Below are 19,383 nucleotides of genomic sequence, written 5' to 3'. Positions count from 1 at the left end.
AAACAAACGTATCCTATCATATTTTTCTAGATAAAAATAAGGCCCAAGACCTTTCATGTAAAACCACAGAGACAGGGACGCTCACAACTCACCAAAAACGTCATTATCCTCCCCCACGCATTGTCCACTCTTCTTCCTTCTCCATTTTTTTAAATTCATCCCAGAGGACCTGGTTACACCCAAGTTTTTTCATTTCTCTTCTCAAACTCATTGTTTTCCCTTCATTTTCTCACTTGGGTAGTGGTGTTTTAATTACTTTGTTCAGTCTATAATTTTTTCTTTTTGTTTTCTTTTCGACTTTGGGAAACCTTGCTTTATTTATTCATTTATTTGTTTTTCCTATTTTTGTAGACTTCTTCTTAGTTCCTGTCAAGAGATTTTACTTTGTTGTTGACCTTTTCCTAGATCCAATCGGTCGAGGGTCTTGCTTTGTAGCTTCTGGGATCGTATTAATGATAGATTTGATCAGATCAGAAAGTTGAGTTGCTTACTGATTCAGAATTTTGAGGTCCCTTTTTTGGATTTCTTCATATGTTTTCTGTTTTTTTGGATAGTTCTTGTTTTTAACTACAGTTTTCTCGATTTAGATGATTGTTGATGATAGAAACAAATAATTTTCAACGAAGTAGCTGGTAATTACTTCTATTTGCTGTTCTTCCTGCCTTTCATAGTATCTCTTGCGCTTTCATTTCGTAGGCTACAAGTTAAGCTTTTAGTTTGATCGATACTCTTTTTAGTTTTCAAAGTTGAGATCAATTGTGTGTGGATTGTGATAATATGGATAGATGAGATTAGATCTTGATGTTGGAGTTGGAGGAAGATTTTAGAAGTGATTGATTGCTTAAGGAGACAGATGGGTAATACTTGTGTAGGACCTAGCATTTCCAAGAATGGATTTTTTCAGTCTGTATCTGCTGCAATGTGGCGGTCCCGATCACCGGAGGACTGTATTTCTCAGGCTAATGAAGAATCTGTCCGTGAAACAACATCTAAAGAACCTGAATCACCTTTGCCTGTCCAAAATAGTCCCCCAGAACAAATAGTGATGCCAAAACCAGAAAAACCTGAGAAACCGGAACAACCCTCGAAACCTAAGAAAGCCCCTCAAATGAAAAGAGTGTCTAGTGCGGGGCTCAAAGTAGGATCTGTTTTGCTAACTAAAACTGGCAATTTCAAGGAGTTCTATAGTTTGGGCAGGAAACTAGGGCAAGGGCAATTTGGGACAACGTTTCTTTGTGTAGATAAAGCAACAGGGAAAGAGTATGCTTGCAAATCTATTGCAAAGAGAAAATTGTTGACTGATGAGGATGTGGAGGATGCTAGAAGGGAAATTCAGATAATGCACCATATGGCTGGTCATCCTAATGTCATATCCATTAAAGAAGCATACGAGGATGCAATGGCAGTACATGTTGTTATGGAGCTTTGTGCAGGTGGTGAGCTCTTTGATAGGATTGTTCAGCGTGGGCATTATTCAGAAAGACAGGCAGCTGAGCTCACTAGGACAATAGTTGGAGTAGTAGAGGCTTGCCATTCATTAGGTGTGATGCATCGAGACCTTAAGCCTGAGAATTTTCTTTTTGTTAATCAGCAAGAGGACTCGCTTCTTAAAACAATAGACTTTGGTTTATCAATTTTCTTCAAGCCAGGTATATTCTGATGTTTATATTTTTTGTAGTTGCTATTCTCGGAATTATGTTAATTTGCCATTCGTTTTGCTGATAAGTTGCTGACTACTTAGCATGATTGTATTCTATGGTTAATTAAAGTGTGCTGCATTCTCTTAAACATCCAAAGCAAAAGCTTTTTCCCCTGAACACCTAGCTATGTGCTTGATGTTCTCAATTATACTAAACTGCATTGTTTTTATTTATTAAGATCAATTCAATATTGTGGCTTATTTATGTAATTTGCGGCAATTTGTGGATGTGATTTAAATCTTTTGGACTTTTTGTCATCTAAATTCCTAGCAGAACTATATATTGAAAGATAAACACTTTTAATTCTGAAATGGCATATCTATTCAATAGGCTCTTAGCATTTTTGACTTTCACATTTTTGAACTGATTAAATCATTATTACCTTGTATTCTAATGTCTAATATTGCAACTCAATTCCATTATATCATCTGCGAAGTTACTAAATTCCCCATAAATTGACTTTTTGTATTTGCATTTCTTATTCACTCACTGCTGACTGCAAGTGCATACTATGAAGATGCAAAGTGATTCGTAACCATGTATAGGAAATGAACAAAGTTATTGATGCTGAGAATATTTGTTTGCCAGTCAGTAGAAGTGGTTTAGATTGGATTATGAAGAGTTTCTATGAGATGACCATAAACTAACTCATAAAACTATGAGTTACTGTTGTCATTATTAGCATGCAGTTAATTTTGATTATGTGACCTGTCATGTACCTAAAAGCCATAGATTTGACTTGGATTACTAAATTTTTTTTTTTTTTTAAACCTTTGCAGGAGAAAAATTTAGTGATGTGGTTGGCAGCCCATACTATGTCGCACCAGAAGTTCTGAAAAAACAATATGGTCCAGAAGCAGATGTATGGAGTGCTGGAGTAATTGTTTACATTCTGTTAAGTGGAGTTCCTCCCTTTTGGGCAGGTTAGAGTTTTCTTAGTTATCAACTACTCAATAGTTTGTCGATACCCATTTTCACCCATTTGTAGGGTAATAACCTCATGTCACTGGATATCAGAATTCCATGGGTGCAAATAGTATTAGAAAATAAAAAAAGGCCCTTGCAGGTCTCAAAGCCACAACCATTCTGACATTAGTGTGGTGCCAGCTGAGCTATAAGCCAACTGGTTAATTTAGTTCACTTCATAATGTTAATTAAATGATGTTATCAACAGACATTGGTGCCAGCTGAGGTGTAAGCCAACTGGTTAATTTTAGTTCACACAATAATGTTAATTAAATGATGTTATTAACAGATATTGTAGTATTGGTTTCCTTTGATTTTGTGTGCATGATTGAGTTTGCTTCCCATTCATGCGATGACAAGAAATCTTGGCTTTTTATGAATTTCAAAGTTAAAGCTTTGAAATACCAATGCCAAATAGTGCATTTTTATACATGATTTCAGGGATGCTTAATTCTTGAATCCATATATGCAAATATCATATATATTAATTTCTTTGGAACCAATTTCTCCTGTTTCTTATTTTGCTTTTTTCCTTCTCATTATTATTAGAGACCGAGCAGGGCATCTTTGAACAGGTCCTTCATGGTGATCTAGACTTCTCTTCTGAACCTTGGCCTAGTATCTCAGATGGTGCTAAGGATTTAGTAAGGAGAATGCTTGTGCGAGATCCTAGAAGACGGATAACTGCACATGAAGTTTTGTGTGAGTCCGATTAATTATTCTCTTACCTCCCATCCCCCTTCCCTTTGATTAAACTGCTGATTTTCTGACTACTGGTCAAATAAAAGAAAAGAATAGATGACCAATAAAACGTTTTGTAGTCATGTAGTATTGAACATTTTCCCCAAGTTGTCATTCACAGATACAAGATGGAAGTTCATCTGCCTGTTTTCTTTTTTTTTTTTTTTTTGCTAAAGGAGATGAATATCACTTTGGATAACTCCATTCACAATGGCTTTGCTAATTCAAGTTGAGATGACTTCAAAGAACACCGTCTATCCTCAGACCAACAACGTCTCCTTCACTCCCTACCCCCATTACATACACAAAAAATGAGGGGGGAAAATGAAAAAGAAAAGCTTTCGTGGCTGTTTCTTTGGCCTTGCTACAACTTATTTTGGTGTGATAATTATATCTTTTGGATTATTAAAATTCTGAATCCTTTGTAAGGCAGTTACAGTATTTCAACTCAAGTCTGCTAAGCTTTTTATAGAGAATATGGAACTTCAGCATCATGCAACAATTTTCAGCAAAGAAGGAACATATATATGTGTGTGGTGACATATATAAGCAGAATTGTTGTGGGGTTTTCTGTAACTGAGTGGAAGGCTGGACTCAGAGCTCTTGCTCTTTTCTGTTAGGAAAAAGAATATATTTGAAAGCACATCTGTATATCCAGGCTGCAATTTTCTTTTCATGGCTAATGAGTGGTCACAATTCCATGCAGGCCACCCATGGGTGCAGGAAGATGGTGTAGCTCCTGATAAGCCTCTGGATTCCGCTGTCTTAAGCCGAATGAAGCAATTTTCTGCTATGAACAAGCTGAAGAAAATGGCCCTTAGAGTAAGTAATGTAGAACCAATAGAAAAAAGGGGTGAGAAAGAAATTCTCAGCACTTTGTTAATTTTCAATATCAATTATAATCAATAGGATTTGGAATGCTAGACAATAAATACTAAGTAAATAATAATTAGGAACCAGATCTATATTTCTTTCGAAATAAAATACTACCGCCTAAATAATATTAAAATCCTAAATTCTATATACTTCCTTCTTATTAGAAATTTGAAGTTCCAAACTTCATGTTGAAAAATTAAATCGTCATAATAATAAAAGTTTGATTTCATCAGTAAGTCTCTAATTGCACTAGACATGGATTAAGAGAAAAATAAACCCTGAAGTGGTTTTGTCTACAAGATGATTAGAATTTCTGGAATTGGGTAACTGATTTAGCTTTACATAACATATCACTTGATTTGCACAGTTGTAACACCACAATTCCTGGTTCATAGAAAAACAAGTTAATTTTTTGCAACCAACAGATCATTGCAGAGTGCCTATCTGAAGAAGAAATAGCTGGGCTAAAAGAAATGTTTAAGATGATAGATACCGATGATAGTGGTACAATCAGTTTTGAGGAGCTTAAGGCTGGATTGAAAAGAGTTGGAGCAAATCTCAACGAATCCGAAATTTATGATCTAATGCAAGCAGTAAGTATTTTTTTTATCATGTAGTTTTGCAAGCATAGTTAATTTGCTCTCTCTCTCTTATTTATATATATATGGATTAAAGAAAATTTCATATGCTCACAAAACATACTTTTCTACCATCACTTTCTTAAAACAGAATTTTATTTTGAATTACAAAATTTCTAATGACAAAACAAGTTAGGAAGCTTTATTTCAAATTTCTCAAGTTCACAATGACGCTCGGAAAACTACTTAAAACATATTTTCCACTTGTTTATATAAATAAGAAATGCTTAGCTTCCAAATGTAAAACATGGCATCCTGTTTTTCGTGTCGTCAGCTTGGAGGACTGGGCTTTGGTCTCTAGTCTCAACACTTCAATGTATTAATATTATTATTATCATTATTTCTACTATTATTATGTTTTTACTTTCTCTTTATATTCTCTCTACGTTTTTTTTTTGTGCATAACACTATTTACCTTTTTCTTTTCTTTATATTATCTTATACTCCCTTAACCATAATGCTTCCAATCCCCCTCCCTCTCTCTTTTCCTTCAAAGACTTCTATTTTACCTTTCCTTTCTCGATCCTAATATATCAATTGCTTTATAATCTCTTTCTTTTATGTTTAAACTTTTTCTTGCTCAATTAACAAGAGCCTTCATTTTTTCAACAATAACCAAGTCTTAACCCCAAACTTGTTGGGGTCGGCTATATGTATCCTTTGCAGAATTGTCACTATTCAACTTGTTAGACATGAAGTCTACATTAATATTTTAAAATTATAAATTCTTTAATTGTATTTCCCTCCATGTCATCTAAGGTTTCCCCCTTTGCCTTCTTACTCCTCTAATAACTTATCACATTCCCATACTAGGGAATTTGGAATTTTACTTTGGGCATGACCAACTTAAATGATCCCTCTCATTTTGTCTCCAATGTATGACTGATGCATTCTATGAGGATATGGTTATTTATCTATTATCATGTTATCAGACATCCATCTTAATTTCTGCGTTTCTACCATACTCATCTTGGACTATGTTAGACCGTAGATGCCCAACGTTGACTCCCATAAAATTTAGCTGTTGACCATATTCCTAAGACTTTCCCTTTCACTTTGTTAGAAATGTTATAATTGCATAGTGTGCCAGTTGCGCTCCATTTCTTTTGTATGAACTTATCTTTCAGCTTTTACTTTTTCAAAAGACAGAGCAGTTATCTTTTATTCTTGGGCATGATTTGTTGTTTTCCTATTTTCCATTATTATGAAAGCAAGGTTATTTGGGAAAATTTTTCCCTTTTTTGTTCAACTTTCTTGTTGAAAAATGAAAATAGAAGATTCTAAGAAAGCAGAAACTTGGAAAACTGAAAACTTCGTGTACAGTTAAATGTGACCATGGATTTTCCTACACTAAACAAGTCTTATTTTATAAAGACTATTTTTCCTAAAAGCTTTTTTCCATGTTTTCTAGCTTTTAAGGTGCTGAGGGAAATTTTCCATGTTGCCTACAAGGCAACAAAAGCACGTATCTGTTAGTCTTGTGATCATCTATAGCTAACTGCCAATAGCATATTAACAACAAGAATAACCAGCAATATACCCTTTTTTGTGTTTGTAATTCTTTTGATGTGCCTACAGGATAAACAAATAAAGAAGATCGTTTAGTAGCTTGGAAATTCTAAGGTACATTCGGCGAATGCTTAAAATTTAATGGTTCTGACACAATCTCATAAAAAAGAAAGGTAAAACAAAAAAAAAGGATATGTTAGGATATTAATTCTCCTTTATTAGAAGAAATTGTTACAAAGAAGAAATAGCACCCTCTTGGACGCCACATACAAAGAAGGATGATATGTTGAAAATTTGCTCATACTTCACTAAAAGCGATAAGAAAAAACAAGATTGCAAATCTGAATATTATTAACTAATAACTGAAAATTACGAGGCTTGTTTATAGGTTCACTACATAGTTCTAATGATGATAAATTACTAAACCTTACTAGTATACTATTAGAGTAATTATACTTGAGTATTTTAAACTTGTGAAAGAATATAAACCTTACTTCCTTAATTCAAGGCATAAAATAAGGAAGAGAGATTTAAGAAAAATCCAACTATTTATAATAAAAAAATTCGACCATATCAATGGCCATCTAAAATCTATCTCCATCTAGAAGAAGCTTATTAGCTAATAATGTCAAATTGACTCCTAACTCGTATAGGATCATAAAAATCATAAAAAAAAATCATAAAATATTCCATTTATAAATTTACAGAAGTGAATAAATAATAGTTGAAAATGGATCCATGAATTTAAGTTAAAAGAAAGGCCTAACCTTTTTTCATTCTTCCAATCTTCAACTTTGCAAACATTTTATATTGAATTTGAGTTGAATTTCTTTATTTGGGCAAAGTGTTCTTCACCTTAGTTAGGTCTAGTTCCCCTAATCCAATCAATCCCAAATGCTTAAGTCTCATATGATCATTATGCTTCTTTCACCTTACATACTTGTGTTTGACGCACTTCAAGGTTCCGTTAGTGATGCCTAAACATGCCCAATAAAGTGGTACATCTGAGACTAAAAGAAGAAAAAATTGTTCTTGCAAGTCTAAACATATTTAGAGTCTCAAATATTGAAAGAAAAATTTAATATTTTTAATGTGTTTCAAATGCCAAAAAACTTATTTCTAGTTAGATTTTAATCATTACAACCAAACAACAAAGGTTGAATTATTTTCCCAAGAATTTTTCAATTAAATATTTTCCATAATCAAATTATTTTTTATGAAACAAAATGGAGCCAAATATTGAAAAAATATCGTTACATTATAAGATACAGAAATGTGCATGTGTTTGTGTATGTAAGCTCGACGGGGGCATTTTGTGAGTTCCAATACACAAATTGCATATGTTCCTTTCCTACTAAACAACTATTTTCATATTGTTAACCAAGGAAAACAACTATTTTAACTCTGTTATTTTTGCATGCTCAATTCTGTATCTAGTTGCTTATTCTATTTTCTTGTATGATGGAGTTTGACAGTGAATTACAAATATCATCTTTCATTTTGATCCATTCCACCCTTCAATTTTTTTGGACTTGTTTCACATTTCTTTCTTTTTTTTTTTCATTTTAATTTCTGTAACTAATACACAAATTTCACATTTATCAATGAAAATGACAAATTATATTACTTTATATTTTTTTTCACTTTATGATGAATTATTCAATTGTATGTTATTTAAGTGAGAAAATTATATAAAAGTAAATAAATTGAAAGGTGCAAGAAGTTGAAAATAAAAGATAAGTGCAGAGCCTAATTTATGCATTAGGTTTGTTCTAAAAATTCTCTTACCTCTTAATTACAGGCTGATGTAGACAATAGTGGCACAATCGATTATGGGGAGTTTCTAGCTGCAACATTGCATCTTAACAAAATTGAGAGAGAAGATCATCTATTTGCGGCATTTTCATATTTTGATAAGGATGGAAGTGGCTATATTACTCCAGATGAGCTTCAACAAGCTTGCGAGGAGTTTGGCTTAGAAGATGTTCGCTTGGAAGAAATGATTAGAGAAGTTGATCAGGACAATGTAAGTAATCCTTTTTTCCCTGTAGCATACAACATTTTATTCAGCTGAAGATGGGATGGGACTTAAAAAATACATTCCTAAATGTATAATTTGTTTGTGCCTTACATACATCGCGAACTGAGTTTAGATAAGTTTTTCCTGCATTTTAATTGGTGATTAATGGCTTTATTGAAACCTTAAGTTTTGGTCAAGAATTCGATTCTGTTCATATTGTCATCAAATCTTGGTATTCCCTTTGAGAAAATTAAGAGCGCTTTTGAGAGTGCAATTTAAAGTCCATTGAATTTTTTGCATATTGATTTGCCAGAATCATGGTGTTGTGTATAAATTTTGCAGGATGGACTGATAGATTACAATGAGTTTGTGGCTATGATGCAAAAAGGAAATGTTGGAGGTGCCAATAGGAAGGGCCTGGAAAATAGTTTCAGCATTGGATTTAGAGATGCTCTCAAGCTCTAGTTGCATAGGCAAAGAGTTGATTTCTTTCTTTTATTTTTCCTTCTTGTGGAACTAAAGGTTGTATAGGGGATCAAGTTAAGAATCAGGCTAGCTTTTACATTTGCACGGATAAGACTTTCCATTTTTCGTATGAAATATCCTCAAAACATGCACATTAACCTTTTTTTTTTTCTTTAATTTAATTTTCAATGGTTTTTTTTTTCATGTTAAACTGAAGAGGAAAAAAAAAATGCAATTTTAATGGAGGTCTTTTAATTTAAATGAGGAATATTGAACATTAAAACTAAGGAATATGTGTCAATTTTATTATATCTTTGTTTTTTTACTTGCAAATTATATTGTATTTCAAAACCCATAAGAGCTAGAAGCTTACATACAATAGATCCCATAACTCAATTAAATTAAATCGAATCAAATTAAATAAATTCAAACCAACTCAACCAAAACCCTAATACAAGTCAAAACACTTGCATCTCCATTCAGAAACCAACAATGCGATGATTAAAAATAAAGAAATATCTTCGAGGTCATTAGAGTTAGAGAGATGAACCAAACTGCAAGACTATTTTTTAAAAAAAAAGTAAAAAATTAGAAGAATAAATCAACATTTACCGAAAAATCAAATTCTGTACTGATAGAAGAATAGAAGACCAAGAGAAGATGGGATAGAGATCACGATAAACAGCCGAAAGGAACATGGATTACCAAATAAACTGGTGCGATCCTAAGATCTCACCATCGATATGCAAGTCTTTCTTTAAAACCACAAGTGACCCATCAAAGTCATGACTCCACCAGAAAAAAAAAAAAAAAAAGTTGCCTCATTGGAGAGAAAACGGCTCCAATATCGGCAACCAAATCAAAATATATATGCAAATCCAACATATCTCATATACAACCCTGCATATCACAACAGATTCAAAAACAAAAGCTATACAAATAAAAAATCACGAATGGAAGAATCGTAATAGTGAATTGACAGCCTCCACCAGAGTCAAAAACTTTTTCTATGGTGAAATGACAGCCTCCACCGAAATCAAAAACTTTTTCTTCCTCTCACTTTCCATATCGCAGCCCTACCTTTTTTCTCTTTTTCATTTTTTGTAATAATATTTCAATGATATAAAAATAAGTTTTTCTTTATTTTACACCAGCTATACAAATAACTTAATCTACTTAACATTTATTTGAAAAAAATCAAGAAAAAAATATTATTTTAAAAAAAAATTATAAGAAATCTTTTTCCAATAAATTATTGAGTTTTTTTTTCCAAAATTTCAAGAAAAAAAAGTAATATTTAAAAATTTTATAATTTCTATGGATATACGAAAGAGGGTTAAACTTTTTATTACTTAAAATGTGATTCTTGTTAAAAACTTTAGAAAAGAAGATGAACTATCATTGAAAAATATATTTTCACAAAAATTCTTTTGAAAAAAATTCTTAAGAAATATTTGTAATAAATATTTTTAATAATAAAAGTTAATGCAAAATTTCCAGAGAATCTTTTTGAAACTATATATTTGAAAGAAAAAAATTTTGAAAAATGTTTTCAAAGACAAAAAGCTATTTGTTTCAATAAAAAATTTGAAGTGATATATTTAACTCGATGTTGATTATGGATGATAATTGGTGAAATTTTAAATTTTTTGTTTTTATTTTATAATGTAATAAAAAACATGTATTATATCAAATGCAAAAACTGTTTTATTTAATAATTCAAATTATAAGGAGTAATTTATTTTATTTTATTTTTTAAATAAAAATTAGAGATCGGGAGAATAAAATCTGAACTCTCTTAAATTTACTTAAATGCATGTATTTATCATCAGGCTAAACTAGTCTGCGAGTGCAAGAAGTAATTTATTTGAACGGTTAAATATATAAATTAATTTATTAATTACAACATATCATAAACTAAATTGAAATTCACTATTTGCTCTGTTTAGATAAAAAATGAAAAATCAGTACAACCCCTTAACTTCCTTTTTCTTTTCTAATTCAGCAAAAATTGATTTTTATATAGAAAATGTAGAAATTTACTTTGAATTTACTCAAATTTTTTCCAATAATAACAAAAAGTTGTACTTTAAATTATAAAATTTTTATATTGGAGATTTACAATTTAGTCCCTAGATATTGCCATTATTAACAAGTCAGTCCCTGTATTTTTAAAAACCTATTAAAATATCCTTATATATTTTTTCCGTCAACGAAATAGTCCTTCCGTCTATTTTTGCCGTTAAAAATATAGTAAAAGACCAAATTACCCCATTCTTTTCCTCCTCTTCCTCCTCCTTTTCTTCTTCATCAATTCTTCCTCTTTCTTTTGCTTCTTCTGCTTATGCTTCTGCTTCTGCTTCTGCTTCTGCTTCTTCTTCTGCTGCTTCTTCTTCTGCTGCTTCTTCTTCTGCTTCTTCTGCTTCTACTTCTCCTTCTTCTTCTCCTCCTCCTCCTACTCCTTCTCCTTCTCCTCCTCCTCCTCCACTACAAAAAAATAGTGATTTAGCGACCAAAATTTTGGTCGCTAAAAGGCAGAATTTGGTCGCTATTATGAAATAGCGACCATTTAGCGACCAAAATGAAATGGGCGATGTTTGGCCAGTCGCTAAATTTTTGGCGACAATCTGGAAATTGATCGCTAAAATAGCGACCAATCAGCGACCATTTTTTGGTCGCTAATTTGGTGTCATGGCAGAATATGTATTGAAAATTGGTTGTTAAAATTTGGTCGCTAAATGGTCGCTGATTTGGTCGCAATAATTTGGTCGCTAAATGGTCGCTGTTTTGGTCGCTATTACATTGTTATTTAATTGCCTCAGTGAAGAGCATTTAGTCGCTGTGTGGAAGTAAATTGGTCGTTAAATTTTGATCGTGAAATGGTCGCTGTTTTGGTCGCTAATTTGATCGCTATTTCGTTGTTATTTGATCGCCTCAGGGAAGAGCATTTACTCGCTATTTCATCGCAAATTAATAGTAAAATCAAAAAAATATTTATTATAGTTCTGCAATATCAATATGTACACACACATTTTAATACATAAAACATCAAAGACAATATATACACATCAACTTTATTTCATAATTCTGCAATCTAAAAGTTCAAAACATTATTATAGTTCAACACTAAGAAACTTAAAATATCTCAAAATACATAATGAATCCAAATAGTATCAAATTCATATCATAAAATATACCTTTATACTTCTCTTATTCTGTATTATACAGAGTTATATTTTTTAATGCGGTCTAACCAGTTCCTAATTGGTACACAACAAAGCGTTCCAAGTGCCTGAGGCACACTACATCTATTGTAAAAGAACGAGTCCAGCAAGCAACGAACAAGCATCTTTTCAAGTGCAGAAATTTTTGCCATCTGGAAGTTACTTTAATATACAGAGTCATCCGGCCAGAATATCACTGCATCACTCCCAATCACTGTACACAATATCATTGTCCACAATTTTGATGATAGCTACCATAAGGTAAATGGGGTTAGAATTTTAATCACAAGTAGTACAGTATGTAAGAATTTCAAGGAATAATGACTAAAAACAGCTAACAGAAGTAGCAACCATTAAATTGATTTTAAGTGACCAAATAGCAAATAATCAGATTAATAATCAAATAATCAGATTAATAGTTTACATGGGGCCTTGAGGGTTACATTAAGGTCAGGTTGGTGATGGGCAACTATAGAGAGGCTTGCACACAGAAAGCCAGAGGGTATGGCCTCTAACAAATCTGTCAGATGAAATATCAAACAATTAAAGCCTCTGCTATCAAAATTGCAGATAGTAATTAGTTCAATCAGGCAAAACTTGCACTTCTAGTTCTATATCAAGAGCCTAAGAAATTATATCAAGTATGAAAACAAAAACAGGTTCCAGCTTCTACAAAATCACTCATAAAAAGCAGTCATTAGGAATAAAATAGACAGTAAGACACTCCACAAAACAAAGGAGAGAAAATGATTGCAAAATTACTTAAACAAATGAGGATTACATAACCATAATTAATTTACAGTAGCAAAAGATTTTCACCAATTTGATTAAATCAGGTCCAATTCCTAAAAGTACAACACAGGAGCACGAAAGTAAACTCAACAGGATTTAACCAAGAAATAAAGAAAGAAAAGAATATCATATATGCACAACATAAACATGCTTATTAAGAAGATTAACTTAAGAACCAATCCAATTTTAAGAACCAATCCAAGAAGATTATAACCAATCCAATTTTGATTATCAAAAAATTTGATTGCAAACCTGAAGAGAGTTCCAGTCAAAGGAGATGTAATATCTAAATGACCAAACCAGAACCCTGGCTATTTCAGCGAACAGAGTTTCAACAAGTACCTGGCTATTTCAGCTCGCCGCCTGGCCTGTTCAGCGATCAAGGAGGATCTAGATCGCCTGCCATTAAACTCAAGGTCTGCAGCCATCAAACCTTGTTTCAAGTATGAATAGACCCCATTCAAAAGAGCTCAAACCAATCAAAGATGCTTAGAGGAGTGACAGCAATTATAATTTTTAGAAACTCTATGTTATCGAACTTCAAGTATGAATAGAGAATATGAGAGAATAAAGTTATTAGAGGAAAAACCTTGGCAAAGCACCACCTTCTGCAGCTTGTTTCAAGTTCTGCACCCGATTCTTCCCTTGTTTTTCCGACTCTTTTCTTCTTCTCTTCTTTTCTCTTGACAAATGGATCCTCCCCTGGTTTAGTTGCACCATTTTGTCAACTTCAAATATTTGATAGTTAATTTGGGGGAAAAAAACAAAGCAAAGTTCAGAAGTTAAATTTATACTTTAACGTTTTGCCTTGGTTCTACCAATCTAACAGTAACAGCATTAACCAAATAAATTTGATTTTCTCAAGAAACTTACAGCCTAATTAGTTTAGACCCTCAATAACGGTAGACACAGATTATGCATTGAGCCCTTAAAGACTAGATTCCAAAGACCTAACTAAACCTTGGACCTGGCAAAGCTCCATTGCCACTCCTTGCTTCTAGAAGCTCAACAGCCATAGGTAGTTACTTCTTCAACAATCAACTGAGAATACCTTAACAATACTCACATAAATACTAGGGGAGAAAAGAGGCAAAACTGAACAGATAAGATACAAGATGAGGAGGCTAGCTTGAGGTCGAAGACCTATATGCACAGCCAGATCAAGAGCCGACAAGAAGAAAACAGACTGTGGAGAAGAAACTTGTCATTGCTCCATGAAAAACTTATTTAGATAAAGGAAGCTTCAAGTTCGGAGATCATACAATGAATAAAGGATATGTTGTAATATATCGTTAATTTAACAGTAATTTTATATTATTAAAAAATTTGACCAATTTAAAATAGGTGAGTCTCCTGTCAGATATCAACCATTATAACGTCTAAATCTTCTCTTCTTTATTCCTAATCTTTTTACATCATTTTGTCAATTCATTTTATTTTTTCTCATTTTGCTATTTTCTCTTATTTTATTTAATAACCATGTATCTCTTTTCCTCTCATTTTAATTACTTTCCTATCATTTTTTATTTTACCTAATTTTATTTACTTTTTCACTCATTTCCTATTTTTCTCATTTCAACTCATCATCTTTATTTCGTTTTTCTTTTGAATCACTATTTTCCCATTCATTATGATGTATTTTTGTTTGATATAAAATAAACACATTTATAATGATAAAGTAAATTCAAAGTTGTATTTTTTTTTATAGAAAATTATTTATATATAGAAAATTATTTTTCGTTGTAAAATATTTTTTAAAAATTATATTTTATAATATGCATGAAAAAGTAAATCGAATAAAAATTATGAGACGAAGAGAATAATAATTAAATATTTTTAAAATTAAAATTTAAAGTTTATTTTTTTTAATCTTGATGTTAATGGTGATAAATTATTTATGTTTTATGATCTCATAATACGTATATAGAAAATTTTAAAATTTTAATTTCAGTTAAAATATAATAAAAAAATTCCCAAATATGTTTGAATATAATCATGTTAGTATATTATTTCAAAAAAAAATTATGTTGATATATAAAATAATTACAATAAAATAAATTAACCAAAAAAAAACTCTTTATATAAATTTGTGTTCAAATAAAGTAAAAACTTAGGTTAGCTGAAATAAAATACTGAATTGGATTAATTCATGATAAATTTTAAGAAATTGATAATATGCATAATTATGCAACTTTAATATTACAAATTATCTAGATATTACAACCCAACCTAAGTGTACCCTAGTTTACTGAAGTGAGTAGATTTTTGCAGCCACTGCCGCTAGACAAAAAAATTGACAAGGGAGGCAGGCCCGTTGATGATGAATAAAGAAGAAAAATTCCAAAAAGAAGTACATGCAATCACAACCAGGAATCCCATCCCAAAGAAAAGCACAAAAGCCAAAGGAACACATATATGAGTTTTCATGTGCATGCACAAGCAAAGTTTACTTACTCTCCTCTTGAGCATTGCTACTGTCAGGGGTTCCAGTGCTACTTGGTACTGATGCTTCAGGCTCTGTGGCAGGTGGTACTGAAACAGACTGGTCCTCAGGCTTCTTAGAAGTCACTTTTAGAGCAACAGTAGGTACATAAACTTTTGTTGGACCTGAACTCCCTCGTGGCACTTTAACCTATAAGAATGATTGAACATTAAGATGCCATGCATGAAAATCCTTGACTGAAAAATCTTCAGATATAAACTCACAATTGATGCATAAGATTTTTTTGGAGTGTCCTCTTGAGTGGCAGAAGTCGATTCAACAACTACAGAAACATCATTCCCATTAGCCAATTTTGAGCATCTGCTGTTTTTATTTCTGCCTTATAGTCCTTGAAATTCAGAGAAAGTATCTTCTCATCGATACCCTGTCCCATGAAGAAATATCTCTGTTAATTCTTTGCACTAGGCAGGCACTGCAGTCATTAATTAGGAACATTATTTTGATAAAAAATCCTTAGGAAGAAGACAATCTATCAGCTTCAAATTTTTCTAAAAGAAAGAAAGATTTTAGCCAGGAGAGAAAACGATCAACCAAATTAAAAAGGGGTAGTTAAGGGGAAGAATGTACTTGTCATTATTTATTTCTTTCTTTATTGATGGGGTGGAGGAGAGCTTGAAAAAGAGTAAAACTGCAATTTTGCTCATATGCAGAAGCCAAAGTAAAAGGGTTTCATTAAATTCTGGACAGCTGCAAAACTTGGCATTGTAGGTAAAACGCAAACATAACAATCCCAAAAAACACGAAAATGTGACTGCAGCTTAGATGCATATCAAGAGAACACTGACATAAAGCCAGTACTTATAAGGACAACATTTTTTTGTAAAAACTAACACCAAATAGCCATTGTGGTAGAGATCTGGCTATTAAAATTGGATATAACAACTGAGAAACCACTTGACTTTATTGAGTTTAGCCAAATCACATGATAGACTATTGCTGCCTATTGATTATTTTCTGGCCCCTAAACAGCCACCGAATAACATGAGAAATAGGCTACATATATTGAATACATGAGAAGTAGGGCATCTATAATGATGAACTAACCAAATGATTGAGCACACAAGACAATTTATTGGAAACAGAAGAGGTTTTCAGTTTTTCCCCATCCAATATGGTTTTCTGTTCAATCGATACTCATAGGGTGCTTCACCTAAATTATTTGGTGGGATCCAACCAAACAAATAGGATCAATAGCTTAACATGAAAAGCCCTCCACCAAAGACTCATGTTATATAGGAAGAATTATAGGAATAAAGATAATAACGAGAAGTGCAGGAATAGATGCGAAAGCTAGGTGTGAAAGCAAGAAAAGTCAACAGAAGTCAGTTATCATTTGGAGGGAAAATTAGTTAGAGGCAGTTACTAGATCACAACTAAACTCTATCATTTCACTTCTCTCTCTGTCTTTTCTTTGCTTCTTTCTCTTCTGTTTTTATTCTTTCCTTCATATTCTCACTTCTCAGCTATACTGAACAATAGGGATCTGCTACTTAACAACTTACTTGCATGGTTGCCACTGATGTCATCATACCATTGGTATCTGGCCGGCTGAGCACGCTTGAATCCTGATAAAATCTATAAACTAATTCTGGTGAGGTGTGAAGAATATGGTAATACTGCTCAACAAAAGCATTTCCAACCACTTGGGCACTAGGGGTAGTTGGGTTGCTTGCTGATTGTAAGGCCATTCTGCAAAAAAAAAAAAGGACGCCAAAGAACAGGAAAATAATAAGAATAAAACAGCAATACCAATCTTTGAAAAAACTAGAAAACATAAGAAAAGTAAGGATTGGAATAACTGCATTTTCTGTTAATGAGCAAAAGGAAACCTGCATGAATTGCAAATTTGCATCAATAACTATAGGGAAAACATAAACATGCGTCTCTACATGAGATGCCAACAAAGGCCATTGGTGCCTTTCAGCTTCTAGCGTTTTATATAAAAGGGAAAACATACCAACAAATGCAATAACCTATATGGTGATCCAATTACCAAAACAAATACCAGCTCTTGAATTAAAATGAGGACGATTGTTAATCGTTTCTGATTCTTTATCTTCCCTCTTCCCTTTCTTGACCTAGAGGGAAGTGCAAAAGGCAGTTTCGACACGGACTTTAAAATCTGGAAACTCAAAGACAAAAGCATACCTCAGCTAATTTTAGCACCAAATCTAAACTTCAAGATGCTTAACAAGGAGAAAAACTACAAACTAATTGTCTAACACCTTCACACAAGAAATGCACACAAGTATACACAACTTAATGTGTGTAGAAATCCATAAGAATGGAAATCACATCAGGTTTAGAGTGAAACAAGGGAAATTGCTAAACATTGGTATCATAACCTAATGTTACAAGAACATTCTACAACTAGGTGGAGGAACATAAATTAAATGCCAATGGAAACAACTTATCACTGCCAACAAACCGGCATTATCAAAATCGATATACTCACATTTAAAGTAATAACTATATTGGCATCCTCAGAGAAACCCTAAATTTACAGATGATTCAGAGACCTAGCAGAAGCCGACAGCTTCTGATTTCATGGGCTATCAGGACTCAAAAAATTCCAAAACTTGTCAAATAAACAAAAAGAATGAGTTGAAGGAAGCAACTGCTCTACATTGCTCGGATCCAAACACCACCAAACCTCAAAAACTTAAACATAAAATCCCTTCAAGAACAAAGTTACCCATAAGTGAAAATAACCAAAAAAATATACATATAAAATCCAATCAAAACCTTGGCCAACATTGACTCTAATGACCAAAACCCCATTAGAATAGAAAATGCAATAAATCAACTCTTATTATTAACGAGTAGCAACTACCCATTACAATGTCTGATCAACAGAAGAACAATAGAATAAACCCACCAAAATTTAATAGTAAATAAAGAAAAAAAACGAAACCCACAAAGGAAACATGAAACAGAAGATGAACAAGTGTGGTATGCAAACAAAAAATTTAAAAATGGGTGTGATCTGCCGTGAAGAAGGAGCTAAAAAGTACCTGATGTGAACAGTAATTTAATAGTAAATAAAGAAAAGAACGAAACCCACAAAGGAAACATGAAACAGAAGATGAACAAGTGTGGTATGTGGTATGCAAACGAAAAATTTTAAAATGGGTGTGATCTGCCGTGAAGAAGGAGCTAAAAAGTACCTGATGTGAACAGTTAAAAGCTTGGAAGAAGGAGATTGGCAAGGAAGGGATAGTACAGTGCCTTGAATAGTAGCGAGAGGAGCGAGGAAAGAGAAGAGAAGAACAGTCAGCGCACGAAAAAAAGGAAGAAACCGAAAGCTACCTGCGAAGTATCAAGGTTTTTTTTTTTCCTGTGTTGGAGGGGCGCAGCAAGCATTTTGGGTCCGTCCGGTGAATGAGAACTCCATTAATAATATACTGGAGTTACCATGTCAGAGCTATTCCATTCTTTTTATATCCTAATTCCTGACAGCCGGCAGTCGTCAGTGGGGGAGAGAGGCATCGATTGGGAATTATGGGAAGGGAAGCGGGGGAGAGAGGCGCCGACGGAGAGAGGGAAGCAGTGTATAACTCGAGTAAAATGAAAAAAAGGAGGAAGGAGGTTGGCTTAGAATAGGGTATCAAAACGACGTAGTTTTGATAATAGATAATTTAGCGGCCGAACTAATTAGTCGCTATTTGATTTCTAAAATTCCCGCTAAAAAATGGTCGCTATTTCATCGCAAAAATGGTCGCACCATTTATTCCCGCTAAACTTAGCGACGATTTAATATTTGGTCGCTAAATAGCGACCACATAACGACCAATTTTTGGTCGCTGAATATTTTGTTAAATAAAAAAATTATTTTATTTAAATAGTAGCAGAATGGTCGCTAATTGGTTGCTATATAGCAACTAAAAAATTTGGTCGCTAATTTTAGTCGCAATTTCACAGTTTTTTTGTAGTGCTTCTTCTTCTTCTC

General features: G+C 32.8%; 1 protein-coding gene and 1 long non-coding RNA gene across 6 annotated transcripts; one reads left to right on the top strand and one right to left on the bottom strand.

The window, feature by feature from the left end:
• On the top strand, positions 1 to 9,073 carry LOC110624151 (calcium-dependent protein kinase 1). The gene is made up of 7 exons (XM_021769271.2): positions 1 to 1,649; positions 2,480 to 2,623; positions 3,216 to 3,368; positions 4,114 to 4,229; positions 4,709 to 4,876; positions 8,232 to 8,456; positions 8,793 to 9,073. The coding sequence occupies exons 1-7, from the start codon at positions 854 to 856 to the stop codon at positions 8,913 to 8,915; spliced, it is 1,725 nt and encodes a 574-aa protein (XP_021624963.1). The 5' UTR covers positions 1 to 853; the 3' UTR covers positions 8,916 to 9,073.
• A 2,939-nt stretch (positions 9,074 to 12,012) lies between these two features.
• On the bottom strand, positions 12,013 to 18,996 carry LOC122724790. Of its 5 annotated transcripts, none has more exons than XR_006352236.1 (6): positions 18,602 to 18,996; positions 17,428 to 17,556; positions 16,937 to 17,123; positions 15,638 to 15,798; positions 15,386 to 15,563; positions 12,013 to 13,633 (listed from the first exon to the last, which is right to left on the bottom strand). It is a non-coding gene; the product is annotated as an uncharacterized LOC122724790 (long non-coding RNA). The 5 variants fall into 5 exon arrangements; XR_006352234.1 differs by lacking the exon at positions 17,428 to 17,556 and having other exon boundaries at positions 12,013 to 12,390; positions 13,184 to 13,633; XR_006352235.1 differs by lacking the exon at positions 17,428 to 17,556 and having other exon boundaries at positions 12,013 to 12,390; positions 13,274 to 13,633.
• Between the last annotated feature and the right edge of the window lie 387 nt (positions 18,997 to 19,383).

The sequence above is a fragment of the Manihot esculenta genome, chromosome 10, assembly GCF_001659605.2.
Source record: "Manihot esculenta cultivar AM560-2 chromosome 10, M.esculenta_v8, whole genome shotgun sequence".
Lineage (NCBI taxonomy): Eukaryota > Viridiplantae > Streptophyta > Magnoliopsida > Malpighiales > Euphorbiaceae > Manihot > Manihot esculenta.
This window is presented reverse-complemented; position numbering and strand designations above follow the sequence as displayed.

Excerpts from the sequence above, each read along its gene's own strand:
- LOC110624151 (XM_021769271.2), top strand. The coding sequence starts at position 854 with ATGGGTAATACTTGTGTAGGACCTAGCATTTCCAAGAATGGATTTTTT. Across the intron at positions 3,369-4,113 it reads AACTGCACATGAAGTTTTGT|GCCACCCATGGGTGCAGGAA; the intron begins GTGAGTCCGATT and ends AATTCCATGCAG. Across the intron at positions 8,457-8,792 it reads GAGAAGTTGATCAGGACAAT|GATGGACTGATAGATTACAA; the intron begins GTAAGTAATCCT and ends TAAATTTTGCAG.